Source organism: Monomorium pharaonis, chromosome 4, assembly GCF_013373865.1.
Source record: "Monomorium pharaonis isolate MP-MQ-018 chromosome 4, ASM1337386v2, whole genome shotgun sequence".
Lineage (NCBI taxonomy): Eukaryota > Metazoa > Arthropoda > Insecta > Hymenoptera > Formicidae > Monomorium > Monomorium pharaonis.
The window spans coordinates 7,671,196-7,692,640 of NC_050470.1; the positions used below are offsets into that span (position 1 = coordinate 7,671,196).

Sequence of the window (21,445 nt, forward strand, 5' to 3'; positions counted from 1 at the left end):
GAAAATTGGAAAGACTCCGAAGGGTCGAGTCCTCGTTAGAGATGTTCAAAGTGAGAATCAAAGAGAATTGACAGAAACGAGTAGGATCTAAGATATAGTCGTGAGTTAATTACAAGAGCAAAAAGACTGACAAAATTAGTGAGATTTAATACAATTGATTAATTAACTGTAAATATTATTATTTGTTATTGTTATTTTAAGTCAATAAGTCATACGAATTCGTAAATCGTCTTGAACATCGATGATTGAAGATACGAAAGGATGAAAGAAAAAAATAAAAGCCAGAATCAAGAGCTCTTGCCTTTGAAGGTAGCAATGAAGAAAGTGACTTGAAACGAAAACTAATTTTATGTAATAGAAACTGAACGATCTTGCCTTGGCTCGACGTCCAAAAAGACCCCCCAAAGCCGCGATGGAGAGCTGCAGAAATTCCTATCACGCCGATAAAAGCCTCTTGCCGGAAAGAAAGCGAAAATGAAGACATCAGAGAGCAATCGGTATCCCCTTTCAGCACGATCGTGTGTAAAGAGGCGGAAACGCGCGCCGAGGGAAACGCGCGGCGGCGAAGATCAAAGAAGAAGGAGGAGGAGGAGGAGAAGCAGGAGAGAGGCGAGGGTGACATCGGGTGTCATCCCGAGATCGTAGAAGTTAATTTCGATGGAAGGCCGGCTCGATGGAAGGAGGGGGGAGGGGGGACCTCGCGCGAAGAGCTTTATCGCGCGCGCACGAAGCGAGCCGAAAAGCCGCGAATGAAGATGAAGCGAGAGAAGCGAAGAGAGAGAGAGAGAGAGAGAGAGAGAGAGAGAGAGAGAGAGAGAGAGAGAGAGAGAGAGAGAGAGAGAAAGACCCGAGGGAGAAAGACCGGCCAAAGAGATATCGGAGCTTTCGGTGGTTTTCAAGGGGATGGAGAGGCAAGATGGCAGGTGCGGGTGATTGGGGGCGATCGATGAACCTCCGAGGAAAAGCCCTGGGGTGGTGGGTGCTAGGAGGCGAAAGGGAGGGAGAGGAGCGCCGTGGGGCGGATGCTTCGAGGGGATGCCGAAGGGTGGTCGGTTGTCGGGCAGGGGGTGTTAGGCCGGGGGCAGGAGGTCACACGAGTTCGCGTATGTATATAATACGCGGCTCTTTCTCTCTCTCTCTCGTGTGCACACTCTCCTCGTATTCGACGTTGTGCAAATAGCACGATTTGCACGTGCATGCGATGCGCCCGCACTCGGTGCGAGAGAAGAAGAGAGGGCGAGAGAACGGGACGCGTGAAACGGAATGAGAAGCGCGATTGGGATAAGACGCCGGGCCCTTTAGCGCCGGCTAAAGACGAGAGGTCGATACGCCTCATTTGAGAATGGAGGCTTTTCTCAATACCCCGCGCTTAGCATACGATAGATATTGGAGTCACGTACGCGGTGAGTAATATAGCGGGCATCGACGATGAAAAATTACCAATTTGCAATTGATTGTATCAAACGCGTGATTCTCGTCACGGTCGCGCCTATAGTTGGAATTATACCATTCGACGCGCTAAGGAAAAAAAAAAAAACTCTCTAAGAAAACGTAATGATCAACAGATAATTTTTAAGTTGCTTGCATAAAAGCCAGTGGTGAAAAAAAAAAAAGAATCTTTCCGAATGATGCATGTAACGGAAAGTAGTTCCCAGGGGTTAATCTGCAATTCCAAGAATTCCCCCAAAGGAACAGACCCGGCCAAATGGCCCGAACCGGTAGGGGCCATTACGAACAATCAGAGCGAAAACTCGGGGTCGAATGAGCAGGATAAATGTTCAAGGAGACAATCGAGCTCGGTGTCCTCCTTGGATGTCATATTACTTATTGATTTCAAAGGAATTCCGTGTAGAGGTTGCCGGCCGGCAAATGCTCTTAAATGGCGGTAATATTGGTCCGGGGGCCGGGCCGGTCTTTAACGGGCAATCGAACGGCCACGTCGTTGTCGGTTGGCGGTAAATCAAAGCACGTCTCACTCGTCTGAATTCCGCGCGGATGATGTCACGTTTCGTATCGAGCCGTGAGAACATCCAAAAAGACACAGGAGCGAGATGGAGAAAGAGAGAGAGAGAGGAGGGAACGCGGATCGAGACGTGTCAGCGTAGGAATTCGGCGCGGTCGAGAGAAGCCGCCAATGACAGGGCGCGAGCAATTAAATTAATAGATGACGAGCGGGCACGCCGATAAGCGTCATACTACGGCACCACGTGCCGTCAGAGAAGGGGAGCGAAAAGGTAGGCGCGATTGTGCAATTAGGATTATCGGCAATCGCTTGGCGCGGGCCCTTTGTTCGACCCCGGTGATTCTCGGAGCGTTCGATTAGAAACCCAGGTGGATGAGAAAGGGTGTAGTCATTTGCAGGGAGGGACCACGGAACTTGGAGGGTGCACGTATGCGAAAGTTTCCGGCGAAGGCGATTAATCACGGCGATTAATTCTTGGAAGCAATATTGCGGCAGAATAGAAACGATATCTCGATAAATTCTTATGGGAGCAATAAGCCATAGATGTTTCCCTATTCCAATCTTGACGTACAAAATTGATGCGTTCTCTTTCGAACGATAAGTATTATAATTATAATCTGTGTAAATAATGTTTCTAATCATTATACGATAAGCGAATGCCAATCTGAAATCTTCTTGATTAATCGAATAATTATTCTTTATCCTCCTTCTCGAGAACCATTCTCGCGGCCAACTTTAGCGTTACCTTTCCTATTTTCAACCCGTACTTCGCGACTTGGAGTAATTCACGATCATTTATCTCCGTTAGGTAACAAACGAGAACGATAAAAATGATAATACGAGCGGGGTGGATAGAAAGGGAGATTAAGGACTGTGTACTACTGCATGCATTATAGTGAAGTCAAGTCTTAGGACATTCCTCCCGTTATATAACCGACTTTTTCGCTAAATAAAACTATATGCGGAGAATCAATAATGATAAATGATAACTGTTAAAACTGTTGGAGAAAATTGCGTCCGTATGCTTGCATAATATATACCGATTGTACTTTGGATAGCTTGTAACGTAGATGAAAAACAGACTCGTTGTTTTCATTAATAATTAATTACATGGCATTAATGACTTTTACTTATTACAATTATCGCTCCACAACATATTAATAGAATAAATAAATGTTCTAACTGATAAATACGATCAGCTCCATTATAAAATCAAAAGTGACACTTTATTTCAACCAATACTTATTCCGACCAAATGGATTACGTGCTGGATTTTTTTTTTAATTATTACTTAACTGTTTCGTTAATGGAGCATTAGTCAAGTCCGACAGAACGGAAATTTCATTATCCGATAAAAACAATTTCGGACACATTCGGACACGATCGTGCGCGTAAATTATCGCGTGCATTAAAACTAGACAAACAAGAGCAACGTAGTTGATAACGGCGGCGAGGGTGGTGGAGAGGGAGAAAGCCAAAGGGTAAAGAAACGTAATGCTGCACAAAGTCAACGCCCTGCCAGCTCGACGCTCGCTGCATTATGCAACCCTCCCGAGCGACCAGTCAAAGCTCTCTCTCTCTCTTTCTCATTCTTTCTCTCTCTTTCTTTTTCACTCTTTTTCCACTATAGCTATATATGCATTACCACCAGCAACCCCACCATTACCGACACGAGCGACTCCAGCAAGGCCACAATAGCATAGCCATCTAGAACCAAGACCACCCCTGCAACTAGCAACGCGGCTATGGTAACAGGCCCAAACCTATTTCTATCGATGAGAGCGAGCATAAACGAGTTGTTTCCGATGAGACAGCGAGAAATGTAAATTTATATCATTTACTTGGCATACGTGGAAATGCAGAAAAGGACATTCCATTGAGGGAAAACAATGTAAAAAGTGATAATATCTTTTAATTTAGAATCGTTACGTTTAGATTCGTGAGTCGTCATGACTTGGCACAAAAAATTTGATTTAATACACAAGTGTTCCAATTATCGTAATTATACAAATTTTGTAGATTTTCCTGTAGCAACGTTTTTACTTGTGGTAACGCGGGAAAAGCTCTAATGAGTTCTCTAAAGGGTCCTCCGGAGAGTTCTATTTTCAATTAAAGACTCAAAGAGATCCCAGTAGCTACAAAGTTGAAGATTCAGACCGCTAAAGGCTCGTAGTATTCAAGGACACGACACAATAATTTAACAATCGATAGAGCCTTTACGGAGCCTAATAAAACAAACAACGCGCTAAAGCTGGCATCGATCGGAGAGTATCGATACGCTATTTACAACCGCACCGAGATTGCTGATATTGGATACACGTAGCAATCGTCGCTGGCTTTACACAACACAACACGATGCCAGAAACCATTTCTTTATGACGCAGGGAAAAGTCATAACTGAAACACACTCCTTTCAAACAGTGAAATAACAGAAGAGATATTTAAAAAAATTTAATCCCGAAGAATTTAAGAAATCGAAGAAGCCGCAAAGTTTCACAGATTCAAATATTCACAGATATCAAAGATACTACACGGTAATTTAATCGTTACGGCGTCTAATGAAACGAACAATACGCTAAACCCGGCATCGATCGGAAAATATCGGTAGGTTGTTTACAACTAGTCGAGATTGCAATACCATACGCCAACTGCAAACCGCGTTCCTGACACGGCTCACCCTGCGTAGCTAGGGGGGGTGCGAGCGCTGTCGGGCTGGTGCATTCGCGTAGATAGCGGCGAGGAGGTGCCTCTGTTGCAATTACGGAATTGAGATCCTATCTGGCCGCGCGCGAGTTGTGCTGGAATCGACCGGTAGCTCTTCCGACGAATCGCCAACCTACTTACAACGCGATCGAGATGAGACTGTTTGACTGTTACGTTCAAAATAGAAGGATCTATGGTTAATTATGACAATTTAAAAAAAAAACGTAACCATGGATTACGAATTCATATTGTCTTCTCGTGGAATCTACTCTTGCAAGCGCAAATCGTTCATTGTAATATATATATACATGTATATATATCGTTCCATTCGAACACGTAAACATCTTCATTGTTATATATTACGACTTCGTTTATTTCTAGATCGTGGTGAATTACTTTACACTCGACGATAAACAAAACTATCGTTATAGTCGGAATACCAATTTAAATGGTACATTGCCAAAAGCCATCTTTAACGTGTGATTGTTTCCGCGAATTTCACTGGAAAATCCATTTTGTAATATTTCTCTCATACGCACAAAATTCACCACGCCCGACGCACACTATTATTCCCATGGCGTCGAACAGCGCGATACTTGACTTTATTTTTAACCGAAAATTTGATAAGCACTTTAATACATAGGATTTTACGTACACGTGTATAATATGTAGATTTCGATAACAAACTGCGAATCGAATATCCCCCATCGGGATTTTCATCACAGTCGAGGCACACTGTACTCTCGCGATGCGTCGAGGGAGGATGTAGAAAATGCTCGGCGTGCACCGAGCACATGGTCGGAGCACTACCCGTGACAGCAGCTGTCATATACCGTGCGCACGAACACCATTGTACCGTTTCCATTTTTCTCTTTTTTTTTTCGATATCGCACAACGGCGCTTCCTATAGGCCACGTATTCGCAGGTGTTTCGCCCTCTTTGTCCCGTTTCTCTATCATCTCTATTTTATGCGTCATTGTCCTCGCAATCTCTTTTGCTTTGTATTCTGATTTTCCAATTACCAATAGATGATATTCCGTGTAATTTCCGAATCCGAATAAAACAAGTATTTTTTAGTTAATATGAGCTTGGTTAAACTTGAGTGGCGTCATTAGAACCTGTAAAAAAAATCACTTTTTTTTTCATATTTTCACTCCACGCTCGATATTAAATATTCTTTTGATATTCTCAGATGTAGCATTTTTAGATTAACTCAGACACGATATTTTATATTTTTAGGACGTGTTTTGTATTACTTCTTGAATTTGGGTCACACCGTTTGAATTAACGGAAGGGGTTGACCTGCATTTCTTCAAACACTTTGGATGGAGGAGCTGCATTGAATGTGAATAAAGGAATCTCTCTCTCTCTCTCTCTCTCTTCTTAATACAGAGTGCATGCTTCATTGACGTATAGCGATGTTCTCTTTGCAGTAGCAATGCAGCAGTTTTTTAAGTATTAGTGAACCGTGTTAGAAAGCTATAAACACTATTATGAGATACCTAAAAAAGTTTCTGTATTGTTCCGCGCTGTCGTTGAATTTTGATAAATACAGTTTTCACCCAGTCTTTTTATCGAACGAAACAATTCTTCGTTAAATACTTTGAGAAAATTGTGAAAATATAATATTTTCTAGTGTAGTTCTTTCTCTCTCTCTCTCTCTCTTAAATAAATGCCGAGATCTGAAAGATTAAAATCATAAATTAACAATGCTTCAACCGAGATGCTAATTCATATTTCAACTGGAAATTACATTAATCACGAAGCAGCTCGGCAACTCAGAACATTGCTTCAGTTTCGCTGACGGGTCATTGAGGATAAGGCCACTAGAATTTATGCTAACTCGACAGTAATCAGAGCTGGAACATCCGAGAGCTGGATCAACGCCTGCCAAAACGGGCATCGTACGATTTTCTTTGATTACGTTATATAATATGAGAAAGCACGGAGAGACATGAATTCGACTGACGACTGCACATTCCGGCCGTGTCATAATCATTACATTCATTAACACAAGTCTTTTTTTTTATCTTCATAGAATACGTGGAAAGAAATATGTTCGTCACATTTATAATAGACGTTTCTCTCGCGATTTATAAGAAATTTTTCCATACCCAATATTTATAAGGGTGATTAAAGTATAGGTGTACGAAAACTTTTTTCCCCGTAAAAACGACGGATTTGCTGAAAAAGTTCACCATTTCGAATTGAACGGAATAGTTCCGTTCTAGCGGCTCACTTCCCTGAACACATGGCAGTGTCCAAATATACCGGGCGTACTATTTTAAACTAGTCATTTCTTCGAATTAAATCGTACGAGTGAATCAAAGCCAAGGCAAATCAAGGCCGCTAAATGTGGAATCACGTACGCCGAGTCGAGCTGCGATTCCAAAATCTGTCAAACTGTTAAATATTACGCCTTACCTTTGTCGGATAATACATTGTCATTATCAAAATTCCAAATTTGTTAATAACTTATTTACAAGTAATTAAACAAAGGAACACGGTAACTTTTCCTTCTAAGCTATCGATTCCATTAAAAAAAAAAAAAAAAACGAGATAAATTAATTAACGCAATATTTTAGAAAATATATGCGAACATCTTTTTTTTACCTATTGCACATATCTACGTATATCTGCATCTCGGATTACACAGTACGGTACATACATACATATATATCCAGTTTCCTTCCGAGGGGACATTGCTTCTTCGCGTATCTCTAAACGGGAGATACGCATTGATGATACAGCTGATCTCGCCCGCGGGCGCAAATCGTCCAAGAACAATGACGAAGATACAAGGGGGCCGACTTAAGGGGTCAGGAAGGACTACGAAATCGTGGGAAGGGCACCGTGGCAGGCGACCGTCACGTTTCGTTTCGTTGTTCGTGAACGCACGGGTGTGCGTGAAGGGTATACACCTAAAGGGACGAATGAGAGGGTGGAGGGCGGCAGCTCACCACGTCATGCCACCCCGAAAAAACCCTCGAGACAGTGCCGTCTTTTGCGAGCGGACTTTGCGGGCGCGTAATTTCATCACGCGGCGCGCAGACGAGAACAATTTCCTCTTCCACGAAAATTCGTGTTGTTTATCGAGAAAACGCCCACCGGGCCGATCGGCATGCATGCCACATGCAATTCCAAGGAGTAGTTAACGTAATTCTGATGTCGACCGGATAAAGGTGCGGGGGAGAAATTTCTTTGCCGGGTAAAGACTGATTTCGCTAACGTCGTTTATTGGAACTTCACCCGGGTCTTTGTCGTTTTATTTCAATAGGAAGGCCTGCTATCGTAAGAACAATTTATAATTCGTTCTTACGAAATGAAAGTACTAAGTGGTTAAATGTTTCGAGAAAGAGCCAGATATAATTTTTCGTATTAATCGAGAATCACGATAATAGTGTACGACTTATAATTACGATACGAAGCATTATCCTCTGAAAGCCACATTCTTAGTACGAACGACATTGATATCTACGGAATTAAGCTCGAACATAAAATTATAATCACGAGGGGAGCACAGTGATCGTATTGTTAACGCGCGTGGAGTCGCACAATAATGTAACGCACCGTTTATCTGGCGCCTAAAGGCGCACAAAGAGAGGTCTTATCGCAATGTCGGTAAACGTTCAGTAATTACAATTATTAACGATATACCTATTATCGCAATATTCTTGCGCATCTCGGAAATGTAACTTTAAACAGAACTAGCCAATATCTGTGTTTCCTTGAAGGTATTGATACATACATAGTATTTACATGCGTCACGCTTGCAAATATTAATTAATAAGTATTTAATTAGTATTTTACGCGAAAGTAAATGATAAACAGTTTTATACGTGAGATAATAGTTTCCAATATGTTCTGAAGGTACTGTTTTTTTCTCATATAATGTTTTAAATTTAATACAGGTATTCCCTCTACTTTCATGACTTTAGTCGTAATAATTCTTAATGTAATGTTTGCTATTATAAAATTAATATTGAATTTGGATCATCGGTTAACAAGTGCTCCTAATCATTTTTGTAATTTATTAGTTCACTTTTAATCAATAACATGCCAGTCGGAAAATTCATAAATCGAAATAGTTGCAAATAGATACTCGAATTATATAATTTTCTTTTCATAATTCATATTTGTATACAATTTGATATCATTTCTTAATTACCTTTATTTTCTTTTCTTGATTAGTTTTCTGTTCATTAAAAGTGTACATCTTTTATAAATAATTCTCGACAATAAAAATGAAACATTTTCCACAATTAGACGCAGTATCGCATTGAAATATTATGATGTGTTTCAAGTCCGCATCGTTATATTGCACGCAGACCGAATTAACATCTCTCAAGGCCGTATCGTAATATACATCTGTATTTCAAGAGTTAATTTCCAGCAACGTTTACACGTATCCGAACGTATTTGTTTGAACGTTTGAAAGGAGGGTGCGACCCCGGGGTACTCTGGAGTGTGATGGATGTAAAGCAACTGCCGTTAACACTTCGTTCCGCTTTAATCGAAGGCTCAAGGCTCTCCTTGAAAATCGAGAGCCATTGCGGAGCCGCGTTCAATTAGATTCGAGGCACTCGGAGGCGGGAGACAATGAAATCCGATCGCGCATCGCGACGCGATATGGATCGCCGTCGACGTCGCGTGTACGTAACTAATTCACGACACACGAGGTAAAATCGGAAAAGTGACCCGCAGTCTCGGGAGACAGGAACAAGGGGGATGGCGATGGCGCGTTCTCTCTGACTCACCCTCGCCATCCGGAGAATTATGGGCGTCGAGTGTGTTCACCTTCTCATAAAAATTCAGAGAGAGAGAGAGAGAGAGAGATCCTTCTCCATCGGACGGAGGAGAATCCCGGAGAAAGGTATTTATTATTACGACGCGCCAAGCACGAGCACTAATTGCCTTCTCCCGGGAATAGGATAATGCCGGTTGCAACTAACGTGGGAAGAGATCTCTCGGTTTAGATTTATAAATAGATCGCGTCTACATTGTCAACGCGTGAAAATTTGTTAAGCCGCGGTGCGAGCCGCATGCAATTTTGTTGCCTGGCCGCGGGCGTCGTAGTTTTATCGCGTTTTCTAGAAGCGAAAGAGAGACGCGCGGTTTTACGAGCGGCGACTTTTCTCCGTAGCGATTATTGTATATACGCGCGACCACCTCCGCGTCGCGACCGACTGTCTGGCTGCAGCTTTAAGGAGGTACTTATGAAAGACGGATGACTTCGCGAAATTTATTAATTGCACGGCTCCCGCCCTTCTTTGCTAAACGCATGTGCGGCTCTTACGTTATTTTAGATTTTCCTCGTAAATAAATTTACGAGGGGATATATGAGGAAACGACGGTCGTCTCTGGTAGCGCACAATATATAATTTGTCGCCGCACGCGATTTGCAATATGATATTTTTACGGTGGGCGACAACGAAAAACGAGGGCTGGTCCAGTTCCTGGATCCGAGTCTCTCGAGTCTTTCATTACAAGCACAAATCAAAGATATTTTTAAAAATTACAAAATTAAAAGGGGGATCCACGATTCTTTTTTATTTAACAAAACGTACGACCTCAACTCGGCTATAAGAGCAGCCAGTTGATGAAGCCAGATAGCTCTTAGAAAGTATCTAAATTTAAGAAGTGGCACCACCATCCTCTCTTCGATACGATTTCGTCGCGTGGCTCGTCATCTGTGCTTCCTGGTAACACGGCGAGGCGAACGTTCAAAGTGGAAGAAAGCAAGAGCGATAGATTGTGGTGTAGGAGTGCGACCAGGGGGGCCCCGGTCGCGTTAACCAGAACGAGGAACAGAAGGAGAGAAAGAGACCCGAGAGGCGGCATGCGAAAAAATACTCTCTTGGCACTCGGCTTCGGCAGACGAGATAAATAGCGTACGTGGGTGCGTGGGACGACGATGTCTACGGGCCACACGCCACGTTTCAAGCGGATTGAGCGAGCGAATCCGTGAGGGGGACGACGCGAGAACGGAAGAAAGATTGAGAGAGAGAGAGAGAGAGAGAGAGAAAGAAAAAAAAGAGGGAGGGCGGAAGGGAGAGAGAGGAGGGAAACACGCCGGTGCTACACAGACGAGGAGAGTTCTTACTCACGTTTTAAGTGCATCGACGACGTTTTAATGGCGCATCAGGTAGGAGTAATGCGCGTCGCCCTTACGAGATTACTCCGCAGTCTCCTTTGATTGTCGTCTCGCGGGGATATTTATGCGTTGTCGCGGATAAATAGAGGAGACGAACGGGGGCGGCGAATGCGGAAAGGCGCGAGGGGACATAATTAACGATCAAATCGTGAGGGTTGCACACGCAACCCTGCACGTATGTGGTACGCGATCGTCAAAAAGTCGCACCTGATTTAGCGAAGCTGTGACTGTAAAAGCCTCCGTCTCGATCTCTAACGAGCTACGTCGGCGGCTTTGACCCCCATTTATCCCGAAATAGATTTTTTTTTTTTTTAACTGAATGTCTTTGCTTTTTGTCGCACCTCTTCTGCCAATTTTTACTTGACAAACAAATAAGGAGAAAATAAATTAAATTAAACTAGCCCTTACTAATTATTTCATTCTTTTTTTAACAAAAGTTAATAAAAGTTTAAAAAAATTCAATATATAACTTGTCAAATGCAAGTGGAAAAAAAAGTATAGAAATAAATTGTGCATCAAATGCGCTTGTTAGTGCGCCACGTGTGCGATCTCTTTTGGAATTAATCCGCATTATAACCTTTGAATTGCCAATTATGAATCATTATGAAACGCGAATCATTTCGGCATATCGCCGCAGCGCGACTTGCTGAGCGTGTCTAGTGATTTATATGACGTCGTGTCATTAGCGCATGGGTGGCAAATTAGGAACTAACTGTAATTTATAGCCAATAAATATGACGCGTATTGTGCGCGAGGCGACTATCGTCGCACACATTTGATGATCGCGACGATTTAACAATCGAATACAATGGCGATTTATCTCAATCTTTGCTGAAAAGTATAAGACATATCTCTTATCCCGCTCTCTTATTGCTTTTTTAAATAACGATCGCAGATGCAGTTTCTATGATATATTAGCTTTAGTAGTTCAGCAATTTTCTATTGATTTGTGTAATGATGTCATATATTCTTAGATGGACATTTATTATATCGATATCTAGATCGATATTTTTTGAAATATTAAAGACTGCGTAATCTTTTTACTCAATTCATGCTAAGTTTCATGCCATTCTGATATTTTCATAATTTTATTTGTGATTATCCGGTTGTAATAATTAAAAAAACTAAAGCAATGAGAAATAAAAATCGCTTTAACTTTCAACTTATTAAGCAGAAAAATTATTAATATAATTTATCGATAGGATTCTTTGCATCAAAGCGTAGTGTTATCGGAATTTAACCATTTGACCATTTAAAAACTAATGAATTCCTTTTTTGGACATTTCGAATGTGAAGACCATGATAATGACAAATGATTCAAGTTATGATAATGATTCAAGTCTTTATCTTTTCGTCGTTGAATGGAAGCGGAAGCGGAAATCGAATCAACAACACAATTTATTTCTGACGCAATGCGTCATGCGATAGTTGTTCATTTACCTGCTTCAAGAGCAGTTTACACTGTACGTTTTTAGAACCTTTTGGACATTCCACTGAATAATAATTATCTAAAATGAATATCACCTTCATCCAATTTTATTGTTACAATTCTCACGTTCGCGATAATAATTTATTTTAGGAAAATACTGAAAGATGTTCCGATATTTCGAGATTAGTAGCCATTGCGATTTCGACGTCGGGGGGGGGGGGAGGGGGGCTTGTTTCAATACACGTCGATGCGAGAATGGGATTCCCTGTGGCTGAATCTCGAGAATCTCGGTGTTTTAATAATACACGTGCCTCGCATGTGGACACGATGCAGGCGCACGGTGCAGCGCGGCATGCCGCGAATATTTGTCTTACTTCCTCGTTAAAAGGCCGCCCTGTTTATCCTTCGCATTTCGGGCGAGCCGATCTGGGGCTCTCTCGCGGGCTCCCTTTTGTTAAAGGCCAGGGTGAAGCGCGACGTATGATACGTGGTCCCCGGGGGTGATCGTATCGCAGCGAATTTTCATGGAAATCGGGATACACGTCATCTCTCGATCGTGGGGTGCGATCGATCGATCAAAGATAAATCCGCGGCGGTTCGTCGTTTGTCGACCGTGCGAGATGCACGGACATTCAACTTAGATTCAATTCAATTCGGTTATGAGAATCGAATATTGGTGGAAATCGGAGGCTTTAAAGATTCTCACGTTGGGAGTAGTTTGAAAAATCAACGAACAAATAATATTGGTTGGAAGTAACGAAAGTACACGTTCATGTCTAAAAATTGTATGAATTTTTGAATGAAGGATGAAAGTATCGGTTCTATTATTTCTTTACGATACTTTTTTTTCAGCTGGTGCACAGTTGAATGCTGCTCAAAGAAAAGCGGAACGGCGCTTTTGCACTCTTTTGGCATTCTTATCAAGTGAAGAATGAGAAGGAAAGAAAATAATTTTTTTTGTATTCATATTGAATCAATGAAACATTTGACTAGTATTAGGAAAAAGCTATTTTACCTTACGAATACTAAGCTACGATGTCCAATAAACGAAATAAAAAAATAGAGAAAATAATTTTTGAAGGAAAATTCATGAATTTTGAATTTGTGAGAGGTCAAATGTAATTAAGTAAGTTATTCCTCGCGTCTTATTGAAAAGGACACGAAAATAGAAACTATTAAATATTTAATAAAGATCTGAGCGAGAGCGTGAAATTATAATGAAATTCCAATTCGTTACTGCAATTATTTTTATATTCTCGTAACTATTCAATTTTTGTGAATTATTGGTCTCTCCGCGAGTCTCACTTTTCGAGATACTAAACAAATTCTCTCTCTCACGAAAGAAATGTATCCGGAGAACAGAGAACTCTGTAGAATTGTCTCATCCTTCTCACGTAAGTGCTACGAAACTTTTCTCTGCCAAATTAAAGCAGCCTAAAACGTTTCCATTCTCACTCCACGTGCATGTATTCTATACATTTTTAACAAAGCGTCGTTGCATTGTCGACACAATCGACAGGACTTACCTGGTGAGACGGCAAGCGCGAGGAAGGCAGCGGCGGCAGCGACGTAAAGTATCCTGAGCGCATTTCCCGAGCCGCGCCGTCTTCTACCTGGCCTCTTCTGGGCGGCGCGACAGCAGCAGGAGTTGTCGTTGCAGCACACCCTCGCCGTCGTGGAGTCGCCATACGTGGATCGTCGGGGTAGCACATCGAGAACGACGTAGGCCTCTTCCTCCTCCTCTTCATCCTCCTCCTCCTCCTCTTCCTCCTCCTCCTCCTCTTCCCCGTAGGGTTCTTCCTCGCCGTCGGCGTCCTCGAGCAGGTCGGCGGCCGCCGATGCGCGACGTCGACGCGGCGATCTCGCTCGGCGCGGGTCGCCGGCACTGCGGTTGCCGCCGCCGCCGCTACCGGCACGGTCGATCGCCGGCTCGCCTCGATACATGGCCTGCGGGAGCAGCGACGACGACGGTGGCCAGCAACGTGCCACCGGGGTCGGCTGCGCTCGTCAACGTATCCTGCCCGCGGTGCCCGCAACTACACCCGCGCCAGTACTACCTTCGGCGGCCCAGTCCCTCACCCTGCCTGCGACACCGTGCGACCTGGCGACACGATCGCTGCTACGAGGCATTACCGCTACCTGGGCCGTCCGAGCCGAGCTATCACTAGCCACCGGCACACGTAGCACCAACCAACCGAACCGAACCGAACCGATCAACCGATTAACTGACCACTGACTTTCTTCAGCCCTTCTCTCTCTCTCTCTCTCTCTCTTTCTCTCTCCACACCCTCTCTCTATCTCTCTCTCTATAGCTCTCTCTCTGGTCCTGGCCGAGTCTGGTCCGTTACCGATCACTGTGTCCCCGCCGACGATGATAATCTCGCGAGAAATCCGATAGCGGACGATTGCGGTATGACGAGATAGTCCGTTCTCGGAGATTTGTCGTCAGGACGACGACCCTGACGCGCCGCGCTGCTCCTTTCACGTGACACACGCTCCGAAGTGCCGTAGTACCGTGACGCGTGACGCACCGACCGAGGGTGAAGGCCTCGAGGAATCCGCGTATTATATCCGCCGCGTCGGAGGGAAGAAACCCTCCAAACGTATATACGCGCTATGTATTAGCGATGACACGCGTCGAGCGCGGAAGGAAAGAAGGGTTCCAACTGTCTCTTTCTCCCGCCGTCCCCTTCTTCAACACCCCCGTCTTCTCTTTCGAACCGTTGTCTCTGTCCCCCCTTTGCCGTTCTTTATTCGAAACTCGACGACCACCCTTGCTCGCGCGGCAAGGAACCACCACCAAGCGCCATCGATACGTTTCTTCCTCCTCCACCTTCTCCGTCGAGAGGCGAATGACTGACTATTACAGCTCGTACGTCGTCCAGCGCGCCTGGACACTGCCACCGTCCGGTAGGAAGTGTCGGCTGCCACGAGGTGGACACCTCTGCGAGGTCTTGCCAGCGGCGGCGGCGACGGCGGCGGCGGCGGCGGCGGCGGTGGTGGCGACGGTGGCGGCGGCAATAGCACCGGCGGTAGTGGTAGCACCGTAAAGGCGGTAGTAGCGGCGGTGGCAGCTGCAGCTGGTGGTGCACCGGCGCATGGAGCAACTGTGCTCCGCTCGTGCACGGTGGTACCGAGTACGTAAGCGGACAGGCAAATTCAGTGATTCGAGCGTTCGTTTAAGCAGGACCTACCCGGAAGCCTCTACCCCCCTTTCTCGCATTCGAAAGTTTAGCTCGTACTGTATTCGCCAGGGAGTTTGCGTTACGCAGCTCTTTCACGAGTTTCAGCAGTCCCAATTGACCAATTCACCACCAGTCTCTCTCTCTCTCTCTCCTTTTCAATTGGAATCTCTCCGTTTAACTAACTTTCTCTGTCTTTATCTTTCTCTCCCTCTCTGCCAAACAGTGCGCTCCGGTTTCTTTTTTTTTTTTTTGCCGTCGCAGAGGAGCGGACCCGCGATCCGTCACCGTGAACTCCCGCTCGCGCACTGCTGCGGCTCTCTCGCTTCACTTGACTGAGGGGTAACGCGCCTTCACGCCGGCTGCCAACAAGTCAGCAGCACGAGCAGTGGCGAAGCTCTCTAGCACACGGCCAGCTACTAAGCAGCACCACGCACGACGGGCAGCCTCTCGACTGCTCTCGACTGCCCTCGACTGCCGTAAGTGTGTGTCTGCCTGCCTGCCCGCCCGCCCGCCCGTGTCGGCGCGGCGCGGCGCGGCGTGGCGCGGCGCGGCGCGGCCTCGCGCGCAGGCGGCGTCGGCGTCGGCGTGCGTCGAGCGGAACGGCGCGACGACGCCGTTAGTCGGCGGAGCTGCGAGCGAGCGGCTACCGGTTAAGGTAGAAGTGGTGAGCAGTTTTCCTCGCTCTCTCGCTCCCTGCGACGACGACGACGACGACGACGACGACGACGACGGCGGCGGAGGCAGCGGTAACGGCGGCGGCGGCGGCGGCGGTGGAGGTGGCAGCAGCGCCGCCGCGACGCTCGCGACGACGACGTCGCGGTGGCCCCGTGGAGGAGCGCCCCGTCGATGCCATCGGCCTAGGCCGAAATCGATGCCCGCCGCAACGCGGCGTCTGAAACGCGGCACCCCCGCGACCTGTGCCACACACCACCGCGGCCACACACGCCTTACCCCCGGCGCGGGTATACCGGGTGTCCTATTTTGCCCCGCGGGGCTCTTCGGCTCGCACGAAAAGTGCTCATTGAAAATGTTTGCGAAACCTTTCTGCCGCTCTTTCTCCTTATTTCTTTCCAAATTTAATTATTAACAATTGTTCATGAAATTATACTGTTATTTTATAACGAATATTTGAAAATATTTTTTCAGTCGCACAAAAATGAAGTTTAAAGAAAATCTTCACGCGAATAAGAATCTAAAAATGCATAGCAACAGTTTGGCAGAAAAATATACCTGAGCACAGTCATGTAATTTAAAATGGAATAATTTTTATTGTTTACACTTTTTTCTATTTAATTTTAATCAAATATGAAATATAAAATGTATCACTGATAAAAATTGATATGATTCAGTATATTTTCGCAATGTCTTCACATTGCAATTGCTGTCGTTCTCGAAAAATAACGGCGCTAAGCTATTCTGTTGAGATTGTCGCAAATAAGAGATCTTTCGAGAACGAGGGCAAAGACGGCGAAAATAACAAATTCAGCTAACAACTCAATCGGAGGGTAGCCGTTATCGGGCCATAACATGGCCAAATATGAACATAGCGACAGCAAAAACTATCAGAGGGGTGACAATGAGCCTATCGGGGTGGTCCCACGTAAAAGAATCTCTTTCAATTTGGCCGAGATGTTAAAAGGGCCACGATCGACCGCGCGCGCCGAGGAAAATTCCCGCACGTAAAGCTATCGGTTTATTATCCAATTAGTTTTCACGTTTATTGTCGAGACGTACGGCATGAAATCTCCCTTGCTCCCTCACACTTTCCCGCATTCCTTATTAGAATATTCCCCATTCCGCTTTTAGAAAATATAAATCCTGGATTTTAAAATTAAAACACCCGGTGCACACATCTCGTGCACGCTCCCGGTGCACGAAGATTACCATCACTTGCTATTATGTAAACGTATATTGCACAAATATAAATGTACATTTATGGCTGTGTGTAAATTTGATCACGTTGTACGTGTCCGAAGTGTTATACAAGCATGCGGCAATACAGTGCACATATTACCCACCGTGTAGCACTCATACATGAGTATACATAATCGAACTCAGACGCACGTACAAATACACGAATACGTTGAAAGTATTGGATGGGAGAGACGTGCCAGGAGGCGAGATCCTGAGAAAGAAATTTCCTTCGATTTATCGAGTTGCCTTTAAATATGCATTGCCTCGTTCTAGATGTTGAGCATATTACTCAACAGAAATAGAAAGTCCCCCCCTCCCTCCATATTTGTCAAATAGAAAAGTCCTCTCTCTCTATCGTTGTAATAGATATGAAAGAAACACCATAATTCACACAGTCATTTTTCACGTAGATTGTAAGTTTAGTCGGTATACATATTGCGCAAATGTATCAGGATGTGTACTTAATTTTTTTAGAAAAATTCTTGGAGAGTTCCGGACTTTTCCAGGAATTTTACTTAAAATTCCAGATAAGATTAAGGAATTTTTTAATGCAACTTTGAAATAAACTTACTTTAATATGGGTCAGTTGTTCCAACCTCTTGGTAAACTTACCTATCAGATAAATATTGTGTCTGTCTTTATTTATTTAGAAATGAAGATAGACACATGCTTACCTGATGGGTAAGTTTATCAAAAAGTTGGAACAACCAACCCTAAATCTTTTAATGTTCCTTACAGAAAAGTCACTCAAATTTTGAATGTTAAATTTCAGAAAATATTAAAATATTAAAGAAATAATAGAAATTAAATAACATAATAATAACGATTTGTCCGCAATAATACACATCACTAAAAATGCAAAATACACAAAAGACACAATTTAGTATCTTAGTATTGTATTTACTGCCACTAATTTTTTAATAAAAATCTCACGAACCACGAGAATATATATAGATATGTATGTCATATTTATTGTTATCGATTGTCGACATTTTGTATTATCAAAAATAAAAAAACTGATAAAAAAATAATTTTATCGCGGAAAGAGAGAAATTGAATTTAAATTTAAAAGTAAAATTCCAAAAAATTGTCTGAATTTCATAGTAAAATTCCGCAGTAAAAATCCATGATTTTCAACATTCAAGAGAAATTTTCTGAAAATTCCAGGCTTTCTCGATTTTTCCTGATAGTACACACCCTGATAGTATATCTAAAAGTTACACTTTTTTTAATAATGCGTGCATACATATATATATGCGGGTAATAAGAAGTAATATATGCTGTCAGCAATATCGAGTATCCGGAGTTTGCGGGAGTTTTTTTTTTTTCATTTTTATCGCATCGCGTGAATATGCATATAGGTGGAGCGTTAGAATTTTCTGAAACTATAGCAACCCTGCACGAGGCAACAGAGTTGAAAATGCAATACGGCTGCATTTCAGCGGTGATACGAATGCACGTGCTGCGAGGACATATGATGTAGAACATTTCTACGTTATTTTTGCAGGTAATTTGATTTGAATATCTACGATATCCTTGACCGATTAGATGGAGTAAAAATAATGCAAGGATAATATAAATAACAATTTTGTGTTATACAATGTTTGTTTATCTTCAAAGTTTACTGAAGCTATAAATACTCTTCTTTTATTCACTTATTTTGGCAACACACCCTTGCTATTATAAAAACAACATATCAAAATTGTCTGCGAAGAGCAAGGTTACTTTTTAATTGAAAATGCTGCATTTCGTGAAATATTGCCAGCAAACATTATTGCGAACGTTATTTCTAATTTTTTCATAAAGAAAAGATTAGGTTGTAAAATAATTAAACACATTCAATTTAATATATCCAAGGCTAGATACTAATTTTTATAAATCTTAGATTTTTTTTGAAACTTAGCACCTTGTCGAAGCATCAAATATATTTATCGCAAATTAATTCTGTATTGTATATAATCTTGGATTTAATAATATAAAATATTTAAACATATTGTGTATATGTACACACACACACACACACGTTTAAATATATATATATATATATATATATATATATATATATATACAGATCGAATTCGCCGAAACATTCTACATCCGAAAGAAACATGACGTACTGTAATACACGCGTGATTACTATCGTAACGGCAACTACCGCGTATATATCCCGGCTAATTTTGGGCTTCCGAAATTCGCATGGGATCACCGTTCCCCCCCGACAGGCAGGAGTCAATAGATTCTCCGTTACGGCAGATGTGCGCATCGATTTCAAAATTTCGTCGTCGATTCGCGCGTACATATATCCCCGAACGAACGCGATATCGCACGCCTCGCTCTTTGAGATGCCGGCGACTCCTCGTGCATGCTGTCTTCGTGCTGCTTCACGTTGCGGTGGCGTCGGCGTCGGCCAGCAGGCACACGCAGCGCGAAGCAGGGGGTTTCTACAGGGGGAGCACCTGGAGGGGCCACTGGGTGGCCCGGCGTCACCCTCGCCAGGTGGCTGCAACTTGTTGTTGCGGGACCCCGCGACCTACGTGGGCCTTCTTTCTCCCCCTTTTATGCATGCCCTTTTACTGTCTCTCTCTCTCTCTCTCTCTCTCTCTCTCTCTCTCCACTTCGTACCCTCCTTCGCGTGGTTCCACATTCACGATTATACAATCGTAGACCACACTATAAATCGGTATTCCCATTTTTGCGTAAAAGCGAGGACATCGTGTTTTCCGTTTTAAATCGGAAAATTGAAATTTTGTAGAGAGGGGAGTGGAGGAGGGCGAAATGTAGAAACAGATGCGAGATGGACTGCGATTGAGTCAGCAGTTGCGGCCAATATTAAGTCGCGTCGCAGCATATGTGGAAATTGTACATCATGGAATTTTCTCCAATTTTACGTTTTGATTTGATCTTGGTTTTTTTTCCCTCTGCGTATTTTTCGATGAAAGCAGTAATAGATAAAACAATATGATAAGGAATTTCCTTATTTATTTATTTAACAGTAATGTTTCATCAGCAGATTTCTCTAAACATGTATCTATGTTTTCACATTCCAATGTTTTTGTTAACGTCCATTTCTTTTTTACCTTTCGTCTCTCTTGCGCGGCATTTTTCTACAAATGATTCCGCATGCATAATTTTATTCGTCTTAAATCGTCGCGAATGTAAAGGAAAGTAGATCGCGATAGCCGAAGACGGAGAGCTCGAAGGACAGCTGCTTTCACGCATCATTTACGGCACCCGCTGCCGTTATTCTGTGAGATGACACCTCCTCCAAGTACAATCACACCGCTGAAAGAAATGCGTGAAACCTTGTGTCACGCGATCTTCAAAAAATATATATATATAAATAAGGAAGTGAATATTGTGTTGGAGCGGCACGCGCCATATAATGTCCCCTTTCCTTTTACAGCCGTTGACTTTTTGATCGGGGATGCAAGAAACGTTTCTCACAGTGCATCAACCTCTCGTCTCTCTTCCTTTCTCCCTTACTTTTATGCCCGATGCTTATATTCGCGTACACGTATGCACAATAATTTTAAAGAGTCTGTAATAAAAATTACAAACATATGCGCTAATATAGCCGCTAATAATTTCATATTATCTTCATAGTATCCTAAATTATTCGAAAGCCGATTATCAAAAAGACATGTCGCACCCGCATTTACAGAAGTAACGAGATTGCATCAATTTTCAGCTTTCACCATAAGCACATACAATGTTGTGCGCATTACAAGTCAGTTTTATCGAAGTAGGGTCATCTGTTTAACAGAGCAACGCCTCAATAATGTCAGAATAACTTCTCGCGTAAATCGAGATAGAGAAATCCTTTCTCGATAGATTTTCTTTTAAGCGTGCCGGAGAAAATTTGATCGATCCGCTTTTCAGAAATCGAGGAAATGGTCGACGAGACAAACACTAGATTACTACAACAATCTGTTAGATAGCACGAATACATTATAGAACGTCGGACAATTTAATTTCCGTCGAACGCATATATGTATCTCGTGTGTAAATTCCATTTCGATACCGAATCGAATTGTATTTTGAAGATCTGAAAAAAAAGGGAAGAATTTTTAACACGGGGGGGAGAAGGGTGCAGTCTT

At 43.2% G+C, this 21,445-nt stretch overlaps 1 protein-coding gene across 4 annotated transcripts in view; it reads right to left on the reverse strand.

The window, feature by feature from the left end:
* The window catches only part of LOC105835770 (protein kinase C-binding protein NELL1), a 69,718-nt gene extending 53,797 nt beyond the window's left edge, over window positions 1-15,921 (reverse strand). For all 4 annotated transcript variants that reach the window (XM_036286320.1, XM_036286319.1, XM_036286318.1 and 1 more), the window contains exon 1: window positions 13,776-15,921. In XM_036286320.1, coding sequence (XP_036142213.1) covers window positions 13,776-14,193 — 418 coding nt within the window. In that variant the 5' untranslated portion in view covers window positions 14,194-15,921. The remainder of the gene's footprint in view (window positions 1-13,775) is intronic.
* Between the last annotated feature and the right edge of the window lie 5,524 nt (window positions 15,922-21,445).